Genomic DNA, 22,084 nt, shown 5'->3' on the forward strand with positions numbered 1-22,084 from the left:
TACATACATCTTGATGGAGAGTATCCCTCAACACCTAGAAGTATTCTTGTCCAAAAAAATAAAAAATAAACAAAATCTAAACTTTGATGAAGCTTTTAGATCCAACTACTAATTTACAGGAAATACAGAGAATGAAGAAAAATGTTTGCAATCAGTGCAATCTACAAACTGTAAGAAAGGGGCAAGACAAAAAGCAAGCAGGACATGTAGATTAAGAGAGACAAGAAAACACACAACAATGCTTAGGAATGCACCTTTGGGCAATAAAATTAAAAAAGAGACGTACAGATGCAATTACTATAGAAGTCAGGATAGCAATTATATAGCAAGGGAGAGGAATGGGCTGTGATTGGAAGGGGCACATGGAAGCCTTCTGGAGTGGCTGGCAAAGATTTATTTCTAGACCTGTGTGTAGGTACAAGGGTGTTTATCTTAAAAGCAAAAAGTCATTAAGTAATGTATGTGTTTTTATGCAGTTTTCTTTATCTGTAGGGTAATATACAATAAAAAGACATTAGAAATCTTAGACTATTTCGTGATGATTCCAGTATTTTAGTATCAACATTTCCCATAAAATTTTAACAATTAATTTTGCACTGAACCTCAGACTTTTTTTTTTTAACTCCTGAGTGACTACTGACTGACTATTCTTTTGAATCTAAGCCCACCTGAAGGATTTGATAAAAATGCTTTATTCTGTCTTTTACCTTCCACATGGCTAATTCAAACTGAAACACTCTCATAATCAGGTACCATTTTTACCTGACTCATCACTGGTAAAACGAAGATAGTAAAACAACTATCCCAAAAGACCATTTGTAAGGAATAAATGTAAAATACTTAGAACAATGCTGAAAATATGGTAAGTGCTCAATAAATAGTTAATAGTCATACCTCCAGCTTCATGTCTTCACAGTCTGTTCTCAAATCATAACTCCATTAACTCCATGCCCTTGCTCATGCTGTTTTCCCCACACAGAAGACATTCTACCCCTACCCCCCCCCCCACCCATTAGCAAAACACTAAAATCTCTTAAAGTCAGACTCAAATGTGAAGTCTCCCAGGGTAACAACAGATACCAAATTAGCTGAATATGCTTTGATGAGCTTTATTTTCAATTTTATACTAATTTAATTGCATTCATTCAAAGCTGTTAATCTAGCAAAAGGATTACTAATGCATGTTTCTAAACAAACAAAAAAAAACACTTAAGGGCCCCTGGGTGGCTCAGTCGGTTAAGCCTCAGACTTTTGGCTCAGGTCATGATCTCATGATTCATGAGTTCAAGCCCCGTGTCAGGCTCTGTCCTGACAGCTCAGCCAGAGCCTAGAGCCTGCTTCAGATTCCGTGTCTCCCTCTCTCTGCCTATACCCCACTTGCATGCTCTCTCTCTCTCAAAAATAAACATTTTATATAATAAATAAAAATAAACCATTTTTAAACACACTCACTATGGTTGTACTTAAGAAGACTTCAAATGCTCTTACTATGTACATTAGTTCCCACTGAAGAGCACAACCGTCACTTAGTAAAAGAATTTTATCCTTGCATTTATGCAAGGCTGGATCATTGACATAAATGCCTAAAACAAAAGTGATTTCTTCATAAAAAGACTGTCATAATGAGAGCAATGTTCTTAAGCAAGGGCCTGATGTGAAATTTTTTGTAGAAATGACTAGAAATGCCATTTTTAAACAACTCTAACATTCCATGCAAATCATTGCAAAAGAAATAACAATAGAGAAATACAGTACCCATTTTTATAAAATTCAATTTGGCATATATAATTGCAAAGAAAACTGTAAAGAGCCTATCTTTCTTCTTCATAATTCCAGCTTGTATTTTATTGTAATAGATTAGAAGGTAATGATATTCTTCAGGTCATGGATGAGAGTGACAATGATCGGGGGCGGGGGGGGGGGGTGGAATTACAATTTATCCAAATGGACAACATGGTATCAGTTATCAGAAATGGTAAATTCTGGGGTGCCTGGGTGGCGCAGTCGGTTAAGCGTCCGACTTCAGCCAGGTCACGATCTTGCGGTCCGTGAGTTCGAGCCCCGCGTCGGGCTCTGGGCTGATGGCTCAGAGCCTGGAGCCTGTTTCCGATTCTGTGTCTCCCTCTCTCTCTGCCCCTCCCCCGTTCATGCTCTGTCTCTCTCTGTCCCAAAAATAAATAAACGTTGAAAAAAAAAAAATTAAAAAAAAAAAAAAGAAATGGTAAATTCTAAGAACAAGCACAAGTTCACCAAAAAGTCATGTGGAACCAAATTCATTCCCTTCTCTGAAGGGATCATGAAAATTCTGTAACCTTTGTTTACTATGCTACAAAGCATTTGACGATGGCCCAAATCAGGAGTTCTCCACCTTTTCCACGCAAAAGAAACCAATGCCACATACAGCTCTAAGGTCTCATTTTCACAGCTCCATGACCAGAAAAGAAAGACCCTCCAGCAGTAACAACTTAAAGGACTTTAACTGGCCCAGTATGGATTAGATTCCTTGCCCTACTGTCAGAGTGCCAGGTCATTACTGGAAGGAAAGGTGTGAAAAGTGCTCGGTAAGTTGAAGATGAGAACCAATCCAACACCCAAAGAGTATCAATTAAAGAAAGGTTACAGAGGTATAAATCCACTGTTCTATACTTGGTCCTATCCAATAACTTAAATTTATTGAGAAAATATACAGAAGGAATATTAATTAAATGAGCAGGATCAAAAAGAAAAAATTTAGAGTAAGTGGTATGTCCAAAGATAAGCATAAATACCTGCACCCAGTTTTAATTAAAAAAAAAAAATCAAATACAACAACAGGTTAAGGAAGGCAAATGGAGGGAAAACAACTGTGTAAAGCTAAATATGAGTGAAGAGCATTGATGACTGTCACAAAAATAAATGTAATTCCCCTGATTTTAACAAAGCTTAGGATCACTAAGGAGATAACAAGCCATTCCACTCTGTGTCAGTCAGACCACACTTAAAATAATAAACTGAGTTTTAGACTTCTTCTTTAAGAGGTGGAGAAATGAGTATCATATTCAGAAAGCAGCAACGGAAAAAATACAGAGGCCTAGTAACTTAAATACCTTCCAAACTCTGAGAGTAAATGATTCTATCAATTCAAAAAGGCTTCTTGAGGAGATTTCCAGGGGCACCTTTGAGGAAATTTTTAGGAAGGCTCGACAGTTTTTGAGAACCCAATAGTGGCATGAACTAAGAAAAGTTCATAAGCTTTAATTGTATAATCGCATTTCTGGCAACTTATTCCAAGGAAATAATTCTGCAGAAACAGAAATGTTTACCTGCAAATATATCTAGTATTATCTAGAAAAATTACAGAAGCAAACTAGATGCCCAAAATAAATTATGATACAGTCACAGGAAAGAGTATTTATGTACTTCTTTAAAATTATAGTTATCGGGGCGCCTGGGTGGCGCAGTCGGTTGGGCGTCCGACTTCAGCCAGGTCACGATCTCGCGGTCCGTGAGTTCGAGCCCCGCGTCGGGCTCTGGGCTGATGGCTCAGAGCCTGGAGCCTGTTTCCGATTCTGTGTCTCCCTCTCTCTCTGCCCCTCCCCCGTTCATGCTCTGTCTCTCTCTGTCCCAAAAATAAATAAATGTTGAAAAAAAAAAAAAAAATTAAATTATAGTTATGAAGTTAATGATGAAACATAGGGAAGATGTCTACATGTTAAATGAAAACAGCAAAACACATACATTATAATTATGTAAAACTATATACATATAAATGAGAAATAAGAGGTAATAAAAACAATATGTATGTTATAGTGATGACATTATGGACAATTTAATTTTTTTAATTGTCTTTAATGTTTCCACTGTATTGTTCCACTGTATTGTAACTGTGAAAAACAGATTATAAAACAATAATACCATTTTTATAAATTTCTAAGACTTGTTTTACCAATGCATATAAAAGGGGTCAGCTCCTAAATGGCTCATAATATACTTAAAAAGACAACATTCATAGCAAGAAAAATTTGTTATTTAAGATAAAAGTAACCACAGCCCTAAGAAATGAGCATCTCAGAAACAGAGTCATTCAACAATTTTTATCTGAGCCTACTATATGCCAGACATAGTTCTAGCCACTGAGGTTGTATCAATAAACAAAACAGACAAAAATTGCTGCCCTCATGGAGCTTACATCCTAAAGGCAGAGACATATAATAAACAAGATAAATATGTAAAATAAATATCACATTTTGACTGATAAGGAAAAGCTGGGAAAGTGGACAGTGTGTGTATCAACAATGCTTTTGTAAACTGAATGGCATTGGAAGGTCTCCCTGAGAAGTTATCTGAAGAAAGACTGAAAAAGGGGAGGGAGTTAGCAGTGTGGTACCTGGGGAAGAGCATATCAGGCAAGGCAACAGCAAGTACAAAAAGCCTTGAAAACGAATGCCTGGCCAGTGATGCTAATGTGCCAGAAACTGAGAAGTGTAATTAATTAAAGAGTTTGTACTCAGTCCCTGCCCAATAGACCCCAGACAGCTCTACTGTTCTGAGAACACTGCTTCTGGACTTGACCTGCATTAGTTGGTTTCAGTACACAGATGCTTTTCTTGGCAAATTCCTTCAGGTCTTTCGCTTAACCACCATCTTTTTATTCTGAGGTTCTAAATGGGGCCTAAAAACTCCATTCATAGTTCATCCCAAGAGTCTTATGCAGCTCCAGCCCCTCACCTGACTCATACTTGAACTTTGCAAAACATTTAGTGGGCCTGTCAAACTGAGCAAAGGGAAGCCAGCCCCTTCTAGAGCTTGATTTGAAAGGAACAGATCTCAGGAAGGAAAGAAAGCTGAATTTGAAGTATGCAGGAAAGCTGTAAAGTTAGTGGGGAGGGAGTACAGGGAGTAGAAGCTAGAGATATGAGAATATCCAAAAGGTACAGAGAAGATCTAGCAACAGGCCACATGGCTGAGGCTCAGGGAAAAATAGTCAACAAACTTAAAACAGTGGAAATATCAAAGGAATTTATAAATAAAAGAATGTCTCCATTTTAAGCTGTTCGCTATGCTAAGATATAATTCCTGCCACCACTCCCAAATTTTCAATAAAACTCTACCACAATTACCTGCTTTGTGGCTGATGCTTTATAGGAATCAAGGCAGATACTAAAAAGACAGGTTCAAGAGACAAGATGAAAAAATAAAAAAGAGAGACCATGTAAATGGGATCTAAAACAGCTTTTGCAAAGTGAAGGAAACTATCAACAAAACAAAAAGGCAGCCTGCTGAATGGGAGAAGATACTTGCAAATGATATATCTGATAATATCCAAAATATATATATAAAAAAAAAAAAACTACAACTCAACAACCAAAAAAAAAAAAAAATTAAAAAAAAAAGACAAAAAACAAATAATCCAATTAAAAATGGGCAGAGGATCTGAATAGACATTTTTCCAAAGAAGACATACAAATGGCCAACAGACACATGAAAAGATGATCAACATCACTAATCAGGCAAATGCAAATCAAAACCACAAAGAGGGGCGCCTGGGTGGCTCAGTCAGTTGAGTGTCCAACTCTTGATTTTGGCTCAGGTCGTGGTCTCACAATTTATGTGTTCCGGTCCACATCTGGCTCTGTGCTGGGGGTGTGGAGCCTGCTTGGGGTTCCTTCTTTCTCTCTCAAAATAGATGGATAAACATTTAAAACAAACAAAAAACAACAACAAACCACAATGAAATACCACCTTATACCTGTCACTATGGCTAAAATCAAAACAACAAAAAATAACAAGTGTTGTCAAGGATGTGGAGAAAAGGGAACCCTCAAGCATTGTTGGTAGAATGTAAACTGGTATAACCACTGTGGAAAACAGTATGGAGGTTCCTCAAAATATTAGAAATAGAAATACCATATGATCCATTAATTCCACTACTGAGTATTTACCCAACAAAAACAAAAACACTAACTCAAAAATATACATGCAGGACGCCAGGGTGGCTCAGTTGGGTAAGCGTCCAACTTGGCTCAGGTCATGATCTTGTGGTTTGCGGGTTCAAGCCCCACGTCCAGTTCAGAGCTTGGAGCCTGCTTCAGATTCTGTCTCCCTCTCTCTCTGCCCCTCCCCTACTTGCGCTCTCTCTCAAAAATAAACATTAAAAAAAAAAAAGGATACATGCACCCCTATGTTTATTGCAGCATTATTTACAACAGCCAGATATGAACACAACCTAAGCACCCACTGATAGATGAATGGATAAAGTTGTGGTAAACACACACACACACACACACACACACACACACACGAGTATTACTCAGCCATAAAAAAGGAGATTTTACCATTTGAGACAAAATGGATGCACTCAGACAACAGTATGCTAAGTGAAATAAATCAGGGAAAGACAAAAACCATATGATTTTACTTATATGTGGGATCCCCAAAAAAACCACACAAATAAACAAAAAGCAGAAACAGACTCATACACAGAGAGATCTGATGGTAGCCAGAGGGATAGGGGTGGAGTGCGGGGGATGGGTAAAATGGGTGAAGGGGAGTGGAAAGTATAGGCTTCCAGTTATGGGATGAATAAGTCACAGGGATAAAAGGTACAGCACAGGGAATATAGTCAATGGTATTGTAACAGCATTGTACTGTGACAGTAGCTACACTTGTGATGCAAAGCATAACTAATAAACTTGTAAAATCACTATGTTGTAAAACAGTAACTAATGTAACACTGTATGTCAACTATACTTAGAGTTAAAATATATATATGTATATGTGTATACGTATATGACATATACATATTAGAGGTGCCTGGCTGGTTCAGTTGGAAGAGCATGCAACTTTTGATCTCAGAGTCATGGGTTTGAGCCCCTCATTGGGCATAGAGATTAATTACAAATAAGACCTTTAAAAAAAATAAATTAAAAAAAAAATGAAAATATATATTTTAAAATTAAAAAAATAAATAATAAAATAAAACAGAGCAGAGACAAAAAAGTGAAATAAGGTGTAATTAAGAAAAACACAATCTCCCTGAAACTCCTGAAAAATATTTGGGGGAGGAAACAGTGTTCCCACCATCTATATAGACTGGGCTCTGAAAAGGATAAAGGATCACTCTATAACCTGGTTTACTTAGCTATACCCTGATAGCTGACAACTAGTTCACACCCAGTCAAGCAATTAAAAATGCCTCACCTTTTGCACATGTGAAGCTGGAGAGATTCCCAGCCAGGCTTGCAGATGTCAGATATCACTGTGCTCCCAGCCTAATGACCTTTTGCAGAAGCCCCTCAATAAAATGGTTTGATCCAAAGGAAAAGGTATGCTAAATTCATGCTTCAGAAAGTTAAAAGAATCATTATTTAGATCATCCAGAGTTGCTGAATGATACTTCACGAAAAGGGTGACTCTAACCTAAACCTTAAAGGATAAGAGCTGAAAAATAGAAAATATAGAGATATTCCAAGGATGGTTAATATGAATAAAGCTTCAAAACCTAGAATGAGTGTGGCCTGTTCAGAGAACAGTGCAAAATTGCCTATTTGGAACACGGAGTACTCATTGGCAGGCAATGGCAGATAAGATTAGCCAGGTAAGGTGAGACCAGGTGAGGGAGGGCTCTGAAATTCAGGATGAGAAATCTGAACTTGACAAGCATTCATGGGAAGGGAAAGAAACTGCTTTGTTCTGTTTTTGTTTTTTGTGGGGTTTTTTTTGTTTGTTTGTTTGTTTTAAGATCATAAAATACTACAGCAGTGCAGACTGGTGTCTCTGTCTGCCCTCTAAAATTGGCTTATAATTTCCCACTCATGTAATTTCTACTCATGTTTTTACTGGTCCTACATCTCCAACTGTCTATCAGACAATTACACTTAAAAATTCTTCAACTACCCTATGTAATTTGTGTACCCCATAAAACACTTAATTGTCTATCCTGTAACATATGCAAACTAGGAATTTAAGAATGACACAGTACATGCCCTCAAGAGACTCAATATGATGCAGGCAGAAGCCAAGAAAACAAACTACTACAATACAGAGTGCAGAATGCTAACTACTAAAGTCGAGAAATGCTTAGAGTATCATTAGAGCAAAGGACAACATCAATTTGGAAATCAGGAAAAGACAGAAAACACCTAAGAGAAAGTGTTAACTGGACTGAGTTTTGAAAGAAAATAAACACCAAAGGGTAGGGGAGAAGTAGTGGGGATGACAGTTATTGCAATCAAACTGCAAAGGCTGAGCAAACTCTCCTACTCAGAACTGCTATTCCATTTGGCTGGATGAGGATAAGAAGCAGTACGAAAGAACCAGATCATGAACACGATTTTCTCATGATAAGAACTTTGCATTTTAGAGGGGCACCTAGGTGGCTCAGTTGGTTAAGCGTCCAACTTCATTTTTTTTTAATTTTTTTAATGTTTTATTTATTTTTGAGACAGAAAGAGACAGAGCATGAATGGGGGAGGGTCAGAGAGAGAGGGAGACACAGAATCTGAAACAGGCTCCAGGCTCAGAGCTGTCAGCACAGAGCCTGACGCGGGGCTCGAACTCACAGACCGTGAGATCATGACCTGAGCCGAAGTCGGACGCTTAACCGACTGAGCCACCCAGGTGCCTCTTAAGCCTCCAACTTCAGCTCAGGCCATGATCTCACAGTTCGTGGGTTCGAGCCCCAAGTCTGGCTCTGCACTGACCACATGGAGCCTGCTTGGGATTCTCTCTCTCCCTCTGCCTCTCACCCACTCGTTTTCTTTCTCTCTTTCTCTTTCTCTCTCTCTCTCTCAAAATAAACATCAAAAAATTTTTTTTTTAATTTTAAAAAAGAATTTTGTATTTTAGAAGAGCCAAAAGACTTTAATGAAGGAATAACATGATCATATTTGTGTTTCTTAAAAAGAGTTCTGGTGGCAGTGGAAGCTGGATTAAAAAGGAACCACAAAGCATCTTCATATCACAAAATGCAACAAAAATCTGATAAAGGCTGCTATTAACGTTCAATTTATCTGCAGTTATCCATTCCTACCCCCTTTCTGGGCTTAGCTCATATTCTTCATAAAACCTTCCCTAACTTTTCTCAAACACATTAATCTCCCCTTTCTCAGAACTTCTAAGGCATATCTGTCTGTACAATGCATTCTGTAACCACCTTACATTTTTAACTAACTTGCATTTAAATTTCTTCTCCCTAACAAAAATGTATCCTTTCTAAGATGTCATATATTTTTTGAAGTTTATTTATTTAGTTTGAGAGAGAAAGAGAGAGTGCAAGCAGGGGAGGGGCGGAGAGAAAGGGAGAGACAGAATCCCAAGCAGGCTCCACACTGTCAGCACAGAGTCTGACACCGGACTTGAACTCACAAACCATGGGATCATGACCTGCATCAAAATCAAGAGTCAGGGGCGCCTGGGTGGCGCAGTCGGTTAAGCGTCCGACTTCAGCCAGGTCACGATCTCGCGGTCCGTGAGTTCGAGCCCCGCGTCGGGCTCTGGGCTGATGGCTCAGAGCCTGGAGCCTGTTTCCGATTCTGTGTCTCCCTCTCTCTCTGCCCCTCCCCCGTTCATGCTCTCTCTCTCTGTCCCAAAAATAAATAAACGTTGAAAAAAAAAAATTAAAAAAAAAAAATCAAGAGTCAGATGCTTAACTGACTGAGCCACGCAGGCATCCCTGTCATACATTTTTTTAATGTGTGTGTAATACATACACACACACACACACACACACACACACACACACTCTCCATCCCACAACATTCTGAAACCCATTAACTTCCTTTCAACTGATTATGCGTTCTCCTTTATCCATAAAGATTCCACTATTCCCCATAAATAATAAATAAAATAAAATGTATGACTAAGCAAAATTAAGGTGAAAAAAGTTAGTATACTGTAGTGAGGAATGAACACAAGGCAACTTTCTAGGAAGATGAAAATGTTCTCATTTATGATAGGGGTATGTTACACTGTTGTACTGCATTTACGTAAAAAATGTATAAGCAAGATTTATACTGTTCAATATATATATTTACCTAAAAATCTATAAAAATAAGGAGTGGGAGGCAAGGGGCTATAGACAAAACATGAATGGCAGAATGTTGATGGTACTTCTTCAGTGAAGTGTATATATAGGTAGTTATTCTGCCTACTTTGAAAAAACTGCATTAACAAAACTAAAAAATAACTCAGGAAGTTAAATTACTTGTTCTCCTAATGTTTGGAATAATGTGACATTATAACTTTTAAAGTGGCTTTTCTAGCTCTATTACCTATTTGATTCTAAGGGATATCTTCTAAGACAAACTTATTATTAAAAGCACAGATGAGGGGCGCCTGGGTGGCTCAGTCGGTTGGGTGTCCGACTTCCGCTCAGGTCATGACCTCGCGGTCCCTGAGTTCGAGCCCCGCATCGGGCTCTGGGCTGACAGCTCGGAGCCTGGAACCTGTTTCAGATTCTGTGTCTCCCTCTCTCTCTGACCCTCCTCTGCTCATACTCTGTCTCTCTCTGTCTCAAAAATAAATAAATGTTAAAAAAAAAAAATTTTTTTTTAATAAAAAAAAAATAAAAGCACAGATGAAAAAAGGTCAAGCAGCCACAGGTTCCTTAATTAAGCACCAGATAGGAAAATAAATTAGCCCTGTTACAAACGATGCCCGAAAAGCCAGTAAAATATAAAGGCAGAATTTTCTAATCTTCTAATCTTCAAACTGTGCAGCCAAAGATAGCATGTGAGGGGCGCCTGGATGGCGCAGTCGGTTAAGCGTCCAACTTCAGCCAGGTCACGATCTCGCGGTCTGTGAGTTCGAGCCCCGCGTCGGGCTCTGGGCTGATGGCTCAGAGCCTGGAGCCTGTTTCCGATTCTGTGTCTCCCTCTCTCTCTGCCCCTCCCCCGTTCATGCTCTGTCTCTCTCTGTCCCCAAAATAAATAAACGTTGAAAAAAAAAAAAATTCAAAGATAGCATGTGAAAGATCTCCAAAAGTTTCTGGAAATATAACATCTACAAAAATAGACTCAATGCCATTCTTAATGGTTTTAAAGTAATTCACTTACTTTATCTCAGTAATTTAAACATCATGCTTATCTGCTCTTAATTTGCATTCTCCTCCCACAAAATATTTAATGTGGAAAATAAAGATTTTCCTTACTCATGCCAAAACACAAGGTTAACAATCTTCTGTTCAGTAAATTAACTGTTGCATAATTTAATCCCCCAAAAAGTTTACTAAGTTTCTCAAAAAAGATAGTTTTAACGCATTTTACAATAAAATGTAAACGATAAAAGCACCTAAAATTCAGTAAAACCATTTCTATTGTATTGTTTTGCTACTATTTCCCAGGAGATTATATTTAAAACTTTCCTTACTCGGGGCCCCTGGGTGTCTCAGTCGGTTAATTGTCCGACTTCGGCTCAGGTCATGATCTCACTGCACGTGGGCTCAAGCCCCGCCTCAGGCTCTGTGCTGACAGCTCAGAGCCTGGAGCCTGTTTCTGATTCTGTGTCTCCCTCTGTCTCTCTCTCTCTCTCTCTCAAAAAATAAGTAAATGTAAAATAAAATAACATAACATAAAATAAAATAAAACTTTCCTTACTCAATAATCTATGGTCTTATAAATCAGGAGCCACCTAAACTGTAACTGTAAAGGACATGAAGAGATGCTGAGATGCTGATAATATTCTTTTCTGGGTACAGATCTGAAGGCTGATTACATGCATGGGTGAGTTCTATCTGTAAAAATCTTGAAGCTCTCCACTTATGTGTACTTTTCTATATTACAGACAAACACATTACACATGTAATACTCTGATAAAACAAAGTAAGCCAGATCTGTTAGAGCTGTCCTCAAATCCCCTACCTGACACTAAAATACCTGTTCTATGCACTGAAACATTTCTCTAATAAAATTCAACGCTATTTTATAGCATTTAACATTTTGACATATTCCAGATAACAACTTCCATTTCAACTGGGAGCTCAGAAAGCATACAATCCAATAGAAAAAAAAAAACTGTTTATATTTTCCAGAATAAATCATTTTAAAAGCAAATTGAATAGAAGAAAAGTAAATTGGGGCTGTATTGTCTGGACAAAGATGCAGATCATTTTCAACTTTGTTAATCAAATTTAGAAAGGAAAAGAAAGACCATCACTTCAAACCTTAGTAAGATAGGGAAGACTTCTAGGAGAACGTTAGTAAACACTTCATGAAAGGAAGGTCACTTCTTAGTGATTTAGTCCTAAGTCTACTACTAGTCAGACATTTTAAGCAAAACAAAAACAAGAGGCAACAGTACCTGCCCAGGGAGATGAATGAAATAAAATACATGAGAGCGGTATGCCAAGATTTAACATGGAATATCCAATGAATGGCAAGAAAGCTTGGGAAGTAACCTTTCCTCATTCATTTGCTGAAGCCAAGCGTCTCCCAGCTAATAAAAAATTATGTCTGTAACCCCACAACAGTAACTCAATACTCTTTTCCTTCCTCTTATCTTACAATCGCCCAAAGTTAAAGCTAAACCTTAAGATTCTCTCGAGGAGAAAGCAGCGGAACATAATCAAAAAGGATCTGGATCCCCAGCTAAATCACACTTTGACCTTCCACCTCAAGAGCCAGGGGAGGGAAACTTGCTCTCCAAATACTACGGAACCACTTGAGCCTTTCCGGATGAAATGCCAGGGAGTTCACTGACCCACCTCCATGGGGAAACCACTTTACAAAAGTATCTTGCCAAATGGACCCAGGATAGTTGGCAGGAACCATCATCACGACTTTCAACAGCAACTACTAGGGAATGGTGTCAAACCCCAGCTAAGTGACTGAGACAACAGCCTCCAGCCTGGCGAGTACAATCCTCAGTCTCAAATCATACATACACGTCCACAAGGCAAACCCACGGTCTCTCAGGAAATGAGATGACAAAACTAGAACATACCCAGAAAGTTGGCACAGCAGGTGGGCTGGAGGCAACAGCCTCGCGGCCGGGGCACAAGAATGCCAGCGGGCGCTGGAGAAAGATTCACACTCCTGGAGGCAGTGAAAAGGCACAGAGAGCACTGGAAACGAGGCCCCGGGGCAGAGGCACAGGTTTGCTAGAGGGTGTGGGGAGTCACATCCCGGGGGCAGAGTGCGGGGCGCAGGGAACACTGGGGACAACGGCGCCGCAGGGAAACCCAGACACCCTGACATTGGAACCTGGCAGCAGCCGTGGCCGGCCTCTACGCTTGACCCCGCCGGGCAAAGGGACCCGCCACCCGGCGCCAGGAGAGAAGGGAGAGCGCGCGGGGCGCGCCCGCTCGGGCCCGGGAAGGCGGCGCGGCCAGGGGCCTTCTTACCCGTGCAGGCCGAGGGCGCGGCGCCTCTTGTGAAGCAGGCAGAGCAACAGGAGCGCGGCCCCGGCCAGCGTGGAGTTTCGCGCAGTCAAGTACTTGCTGAAGGCCGCCATAGCACCGCCAGTGCAAGCGAGCCGGGAACGGGGAAGCGGCGGCAGCGACGGCGGCGGCAGCGGATACCCTGCAGGAAGCGCGGGGCAGACTGGGAGGAGAGGGGCGCGCGGAGGGAGGGCGGGGCCGGCCGCGCAGGACCGCCCCCTAGCGCGCGCCGCCGCGTCGTCCGCGCGCTGGAGCCCACCACTGACTTCAGCTCGGCGGGAGCACGCGCCGGCGCCACGGAGGCCGGAACAGTCCTGGGATGCTTTCTGCGCACGCGCGGACCCCAGCAGGGTCGCCGGGATTGCCGGCGCGGAGACGCTGTGGGTCCTTGGTCTGGTGCTCGTTACTTCTCCCCGGCCTGGTTGCTTCCCTTGCCTCACCTCTACTCCCACCTCCGCGCACACCGACCTTTCCCAAGAACTGGAAAAGCGAGCCTGCCCTGCACCGGACCTGGTGGGACCTGTCACTCCACCTCCCCTTTTCCCCCCCTGCACGGTGAAGGGCCGTTACCACCCTCTTAAAGGAGCGCAGGAAGAAGGGGAATGGCCTCATCACAGAACATTTACACAAAACCGAAGGCACCGTAATTATTCAGACGAAAATAACCGTCGGAAACTCCGAAGAGATATAGGAAAATGTGGGAAGAATGACTACAAATCGAGAACCTTTTTACAAGCCAGTTTTTCTAAGCCAAGGGTTATAATCTCTAGGGGACTGTGGAATCAGTTTGGTAGATTGAGACCATCTGTGTGTCTATGTGTGTTGGAGAGAGATCGGTAAGGATAGACGACAGAAAAATCTCATAGTGCATCACATGTAAACGAGTTGTTTTGAGAAATTTTTATTCCAGTCTTGTATCCATGTGTCCCAAGCAGTGATAAAGTGTATTTCTTTAATGTGGGTCTGATCAAACAAAAAGTTTGAGAAACACTGTTCTTTGCAAAGGGACATTCAGAAATAACAATCGTGCGTTGTGGGAGCGTTGGCCTTACTCCCAGAATCAGAAGGGCATTACAGATTACAGCATTCTTCTGGCTGGCACTATGCTGCAGAAATCATTATCCCTAGCATTTAGACTGGCATATGTACAGTAACTTAGTGAATCCTTGTCTTCGGTTAAAGAAGCTGGAGTCAGAAAATAAATGCATAAAACCTTGCATAATAAAAACATATTGAAGTAGTCTACGTGTTAAAGCAGCCCACAAAACTTTTCCTAGGTGTTTTCCCAGTATAAACTGGGAGATAACCTAATACAGATTACAAGAATCACAAAGGGGGTGGGGGGGTTAACTGTTTACATTTTTCGAAGGTGGAGCTTTCTACTAAATTCTCCATTTGGCATGTAGACATTTTCATTACCTCATTCAACAATTAGTCAATTTGGTACGCACAGAGGATACAAAGATAAACAGATCACAATCCCTGTTCTCCAAAGGCTGGTAGAGGAGGAAAAAATATGAAAAAAAATATTTTTTTAAATCTTTTTTAATGTTTTATTTATTTTTGAGAAAGAGAGAGAGAGACAGAGTGTGAACAGGAGAGGGCAGACAGCATTGGAGACAGAATCGGAAGCAGGCTCTAGACCCTCAGCTGTCAGCACAGAGCCTGACATGGGGTTCGAACCCACAAACGGTGAGATCATGACCTGAGCTGATGTTGGATGCTTAACCGACTGAGACACCAGGTGCCCCTGAAAAAAATTATAAATATGTAAGTGTCACATTAAAGGTATGGACAAAGCACTATGACAGCATGAAAAAAGAAAATGTTTAGTTTTGACAAGGACTTTCAATTAGGGCTTGACAGAAAATGATTTTGTAGCTGAATCCTAAAGGACCAGAGAAAGAGCCATGCAAGAGGACAAGAGGGAATATTACTAATTCACCAATAAATTGCATAGTAACATAAAAGTGTTAGGAACCATAAGAGAAAGTGACATATTATCTTGAAGTTTGTAGCAATGAAGGAAGGGCATGCAAGTTTAGAGGAAAGATATATTTAGGAAATAGACTACAGATCAGAGGAAAGATAAAAATGACTCATTGGGCAAGATATTCTAAAAGGTACCCTTGTTCAAAAAGCATAAGCGATTCTAAAAAAATGAAATCAGTTAATGTGTGTTCAAATAATTTTAGCTGTTCATAAAGCCCATCAGGTAAAACCAACAAACCTGTAACCCAACAAAGTTAAGTTTATTAACTTGCTACAGAGAGGATGCCACACAGCAGAGGAATTACGGGTGTGTCTCCCAAAAAAAAGGAAGAAATGGGGGTCATTATACTATTAGAAGAAGGGAGTTTAGATAAAATCTAAATGAAACAGTATTTAATAGACTCAGAGCAAATCAGATCTGTATATAAAGAGTTAATAATCAGACCTGAGTTGAGAAGTCTACTCTGGGTTCTATTCCCTTAGTAACTTAAATTTAAGAGCAATGTAGAATGTTGTGTCCAAAAACCCCTTTTCTGAAACTCAGAGGCAGCTTCTCCAAGTCAAAGTGACTTACTTCGATGGTTTACATCTCCCTCTCTCTCACTAATATGAGTTTGAAACAACAGGGTTTCTGACAACTTGAGATTTTAGAGAACAAATTTCCTCAGTACATGCCCTCTGATAATTAACCAAAGCAATTTTTCAGGTCCACACTTTATAATAGTTAATAATTAAGAAAAATGTGATTTTATTGGAAGCTATCCAAGAGCTCTGATTTTTACATCTCCGTTAACAATCAGGCAATTTGGTATGCACAGGATAGCGGACAGAGAAAAGAAGGGCACAGGGAGTTAGAGAATCTGGAAAGCCTCTTGAAGAGTTGTTATGTTAGCCATACTCCATTATCCTCCCCAATGATCCTTGCTTTCCAGTATTCATGCCCTTGTGTAATCTCCCTCACATCAGGATTAGTCTTTGTGACAGAAAGAATGTGAAGGTGACAGCATGTGACTCCTGAGACCAGATCATAAAAGGCATTGTGGCTTCCACCTTGGTCTCTTGGATTGCTTGCTCTCAGGGAAACTACGAAGCACACTCAAACAACTCTAGAGAAGAATTATGGATTCCCACCAAGAGCCAGTACCTGCTTACCAGCCTTGGAAGCAGAATCTTCCACCCCCACGGGTGAATGCAGCCTTATGAACGATCCGGAGCCAGAACGCTCCACCAAGATTCTCCAAAATAACCCATAAAAACTGTGAGAGACAATAAATGTTTACCATTGTTTTATGCCACTAAGTTTGGGGGTAATTTGTCATGCAGCTGATGTGATTGGGGCCAAGCCTTGAAAAACAGATGGAAGGAAGGGGCTTTAGGAGAAGAACTGCCTGGGTGGCTCAGTGGATTAAGCGTCCGACTCTTGGTTTCAGCTCAGGCCATGACTTCACAGTTTGTAAGTTTGAGCCTTGCCTCAGGCTCTTGCGTTGATGGCACAGTGCCTGCTTGGGATTCTCTCTCTCTCCTTCTCTGTCTGCCCCTCTTACATCTCTCTCTCTCAAAATAAATAAACTTTTTTAAAAAGGAGAAGATATAACAGAAGCAAAGATACAAAGACAAGAAGGCACAAAGCAAGATGATTAAGTCTGGTGTTGGGTGGAGGTTCATGAAAGGGTGTGAAATAAGAAAAAAGCTTGAAATGTTTAATGGAGGTCAAGGTGGAAGATCTAAAACACCCATTCAACCAGGTAGAATTTTATTCTGCATGTAAGAGGGAGGAGTCCAGGTTTGGGGGAAGAGTTATGATCTCAGCTTTTATTTAAAAAGACCATGCCAGTGGCAGCGTGTAGGATGGATTGCAGGAAGAAATACCAAGCAGAGAATCCAGTCTGAACACTCTTGAAATAATCTAGGTGAAAGGTTGTAAGCACCTGAGTCAGGCAGCACAGAGCAAACAGGAAGGAAAATGCTTTGTGGGTTCAAATTGAATGGGGATGGTGAGATTGTTATTTAATGGAAAGGAAAGTTTTAAATTTACTTTGAGATTTCCTGGTTGAGTGCCTGAGAGGATGACATTAGTTACCTGAAGTCAGGAGCACAGAAGTGGAACATTCTTGCCAGGGAAGATAATGCAGATGACTGATTCCTCACTAGTTCCTAATCACCAAGGTAAATTCCAAATCCGCCTTGAAGCACCTTACACAAAGCTAGTTATGACATAAGCCCTGCCTACCTCTCTGAATTCCTACCCTGGCACTCCTCTCCTGGAAAAGACATAGTCCACCTCTGCCCTAGGAGATAAATACACACTGATATTCCTCCTCTGTGGTCTTCCCTAGAATATTCTATTCCTTCTACCTGAAATACCAACCCCATTCTCCCCTAATATCCTCACTCCCCACTCAGTTCATCCTTTAAAATAAAGCTTTGATGGTCTCCTCCTGCAAACTGTCTTTTCTGACCACATTCCCCAACTCCCCAACCTCCTGCCAAGTTAATCATTCCCTTTGTGCTACCTCTGTCTCATATATAATTCTATTAATGAATAGTTGCATGTTTTTTAAGAGAAACTAGCATTCATTTCTCTAACAAGGTAAACACCTCAAGTCACCAGGAAAAATTCATCATTTTCATCTTTGCTTAAAAAAGAATCACTTGTTGGTAAGTTGCATTGTTTGTAGGAATGCAAACTGGTGCAGCCACTGTGGAAAACAGTGTGGAGTTTCAACAAAAAGTTAAAAATAGAACTTAACTTATGGCAGAGTGCTGCCCTAAGTCATACGGATTAAAACCATATGCACTTACTATTGTGTTTTCTGTTATTTAGAGTAAATATATCCTCAGGTCCTATACAGTGTTAGCCAGAATCTCAGTAAGTGTTTGTTAAACTGAGCAAATTGATTTTGAGGAGCTAAAAGGAATACCTGGTGGAAATGCTCAGCAAGTAATCAAAAAATTAAGAACTAGTTTTTAGGAAAAAAGATCAGTACTAAACATTTATTTATATGAAAATATTTATTAACGACTTACTATATGCCAGGAACTGGGACCAGTGGTGATAAAAACAAAACAGTCTTCATGCAGAACAGTCTAGTAGGGGAACACATACTAATCAAATACTCATAAATATAAAATCCCAGATATAATAAACAGTTTTAGTTATACACTCAGAAAAAAATGTACATGGACTTAGAGGTCTTCATATACAAAAAAGAGAATATTTGGAACTGAAAAAGAATTAGAAAGAAGAATGGGCAGTTGGGAAGTGAAATATAATCCTGTAGAACACATATATTTGATCAATGGAGGAAAGAAAACAATCCAGGACAGTGAGAATAATTAAAGAGGCAATATGGGAATCTGGAGTCATGAGGATCACAGAAGTCACGATGGAAGAGTTTCCAGAAGGGTATAGGAATGGTGATTGAGATTGTCAGTAAGTATTGGATATCTATTTCTTTATGAAGCCTTTTCTGGACTCTGTTTTCCTTCCCTTGGTGTCCCCAAAGCACTCTGTTCAGATTTCTGTCACAGCTTCTATAATGCTTATTTATTTAAATGGAAGGAACCATCACAAGGGAAGAAACCAAGTCTTATTTTTCTCTAATCCCGAATCATCTGAAAAATGACTATGATCCATACATACTTCATTCTCCAAACAGAATAATTTCCAAATTGCTCAAAGAATGAACAAAAAGAAAAAAAAATTAAAGAAACCATAAAACTATGAGAAAAAAAGAGATGAAAGAATTCTTCATGAAATAATTATCTTATAATCTTGGTATGGGGAAGACCTTCACAAATATTAAAATCCAGAAGCTATTGAAGAAAAAAATTAATAAATTTGGCCTCTTAAAAATAATTTATTGAGGTACCTGAGTGTCTCAGTTGGTTAAGTGTCCATCTCTTGATCTCAGGGTCATGAGTTCAGCCCCACATTGGGCTCCATGCTTGGCATGAAGCCTACTTTAAAAAAGTTTTTTTCATGACAAAAACCACTGCAAACAGAGCAGAAAGAAAACTGTAGGAGAAAAATTGTACTTCATTTCATAGACCAGTGGTTATTTTCCTAAAAGTACCTTCAAATCTGTAAGAAAAAGGCCATAATCTGAATTTTAAAAATGGGTAAATAATATGAGAAATATAGTTCATATAATAAAAAATTAAAATTAATAGGAAAAGATGTTTTTCTCACACATAGAGAAAATAAAGCCTCACTTAGATACTACTCTCACCTATCAAAATGGCAAAGATCCAAAGTTTGATAACACATTATGTAATTTTTTATTAACATTTCTGGGAGGCATGTAAATTAGTACAAATTGTAGAACAATTGATCAATAGCTTAAAAATAGTTAGAAATGCACACATCCTATGACTCAGTAAATTACTTCAGGGAATTGACTCTTTAAATGTACTCTCAGGGGCGCCTGGGTGGCGCAGTCGGTTAAGCGTCCGACTTCAGCCAGGTCACGATCTTGCGGTCCATGAGTTCGAGCCCCGCGTCAGGCTCTGGGCTGATGGCTTGGAGCCTGGAGCCTGTTTCCGATGCTGTGTCTCCCTCTCTCTCTGCCCCTCCCCCGTTCATGCTCTGTCTCTCTGTCCCAAAAATAAATAAAAAACGTTGAAAAAAAATTTAAAAAAAAAATAAATGTACTCTCAGGCAGTGAAATATCATAGATATAAGGTACCTTTGTAAAAGCAAAGAATTAGGAACATTCTTTAAGTCCCACAAGTGGAGGACAGGTTAGATGAATGTGATGGAATGTTGATTATAGGTACTAACATGAAATGATCTCAAAATATAACATTAAGCAGAAGAAAGAGCCAGGAGCAGAATAGTATGTTAAATATGTTACCATTCATAAAAAGAGTAGAAAGGAAATAACATATACTTACTTGCTTATGGGAAAATATAATATCTTTAGAAGGATATTCATGAGGTTGATAATATTGACTGTAGGAAAGGTAACTGAGTGGGGGTAAGATGCAGAAAGAAATATTTACACTGAATAAATTGGTATCTTTAAGTTTTTAACCATGTAAATACATCATATATTACATTTAAGAAAAATTCTAATGAGGTGAAGTTCACATAACAAAATTAAATATTTTAATCTTTTTAAAAACTTTTTTAATGTTTATTTTTGAGAAAGAGAGAGAACAAGAGAGAGAGAGCTCAAGCAGGGAAGGGCCAGAGAAAGAGGGAGACACAGAATCCAAAAACAGGCTCCAGGCTCTGAGCTGTCAGCATAGATCCAACACCGGGCTTGAACATCATGACCTGAGCCAAAGGCGGATACTTAACCAACTGAGCCACCCAAGCACCCCTAAAATTAAGTCTTTTAAAGTCAACAATTCAGCGGCATTTAGAACACTCACAAGATTATTCAACTACCACCTCTGCCTAGATCTAAAATATTTTCATCGTTCCAAAAGAAAACCCCATACCTATTAAGCAGTTGCTCCCCACTCTCCCTTGATCCCAGCCCCAGCAACTACCAATCTGCTCTCCATCTCTATGGATTTATCTATTCCAGATATTTCAAATTAACGAAATCATCCATTGTGTGACATTTTGTGTCTGGATTATTTTACATAGCATAATGTTTTCAAGGTTTATCCACATTGTAGCATTTATTAGTACTTCAATCTTTTTATGGCTGAATAATAGTCTATGTTATGAATCAGCCACTTTTTTTTTCAACTTTTGTTTTGTTTTGTTTTGTTTTTTATTTATTTTTGGGACAGAGAGAGACAGAGCATGAACGGGGGAGGGGCAGAGAGAGAGGGAGACACAGAATCGGAAACAGGCTCCAGGCTCCGAGCCATCAGCCCAGAGCCTGACGCGGGGCTCGAACTCACGGACCGCGAGATCGTGACCTGGCTGAAGTTGGACGCTTAACCGACTGCGCCACCCAGGCGCCCCAGCCACTTTTTTTATTTACCCACTCATCAGCTAATGGACATTTGGACATTGTTAATAGTGCTGCTATGAACAGATATGTTGAAGTATTTGCTTGAACACCTGTTTTCAATTCTTTGGGATATATACCTAGAAATATAATTACTTGGACATATGGTAATTCTATGACAATTTTTTTTTTTACATAAGCTTTTCATGTAACGTGAGTCTTGAACTCACAACCCTGAGATCAAGAGTCACATACTCTACTGACTGAGCCAGCTAGATGTCCTATCTATGTTAAATTTTTTGAGGAGCCACCAAACTCCTTTTCACATCAACTCAATTATTTTATATTCCCACCAACAGTGAATGAGGGTTTCAACTTCTCCCTGTTCTCATCAACACCTATTATTTGTTTGTTTGTTTTTATTATAGCAATCTTAGTGAATGTGAATTGTGGTAATGATTTGCATCTCCCTAATGACCAATGATGCTGAGTATGTTTTCATGTGCTTGCTGGTCATTTGCGCACCTTCTCTGGAGAAATGTCTTTTCAAGTCAAGTAAAGTTCTTTATGTATTCTGGTCATTAGATCCTTATCAGATACATGATTTGCATATAGTTTTTTCCATTCTTTTTTTTTTTTTTTAATTTTTTTTTTCTTTTTTTTTTTTTTTTGCCAGTACTAGTTTTTATTTTTTTTTTATTTTTTTTATATGAAGTTTATTGACAAATTGGTTTCCATACAACACCCAGTGCTCATCCCAAAAGGTGCCCTCCTCAATACCCATCACCCACCCGCCCCTCCCTCCCACCCCCCATCAACCCTCAGT

The 22,084-nt window shown here is 39.6% G+C and overlaps 1 protein-coding gene across 1 annotated transcript in view; it reads right to left on the minus strand.

The window, feature by feature from the left end:
- The window catches only part of ABCD3 (ATP binding cassette subfamily D member 3), a 75,517-nt gene extending 62,037 nt beyond the window's left edge, over positions 1–13,480 (minus strand). The window contains exon 1 of the mRNA XM_047084496.1: positions 13,319–13,480. Within this exon, the coding sequence (XP_046940452.1) occupies positions 13,319–13,428 (110 nt within the window). The 5' untranslated portion in view covers positions 13,429–13,480. The remainder of the gene's footprint in view (positions 1–13,318) is intronic.
- Between the last annotated feature and the right edge of the window lie 8,604 nt (positions 13,481–22,084).

This window comes from Lynx rufus, unplaced genomic scaffold, assembly GCF_022079265.1.
Source record: "Lynx rufus isolate CCGP_SWC_20201006 ecotype Redwood Valley unplaced genomic scaffold, mLynRuf1.p SCAF_2, whole genome shotgun sequence".
NCBI classification, from domain to species: Eukaryota; Metazoa; Chordata; class Mammalia; order Carnivora; family Felidae; genus Lynx; species Lynx rufus.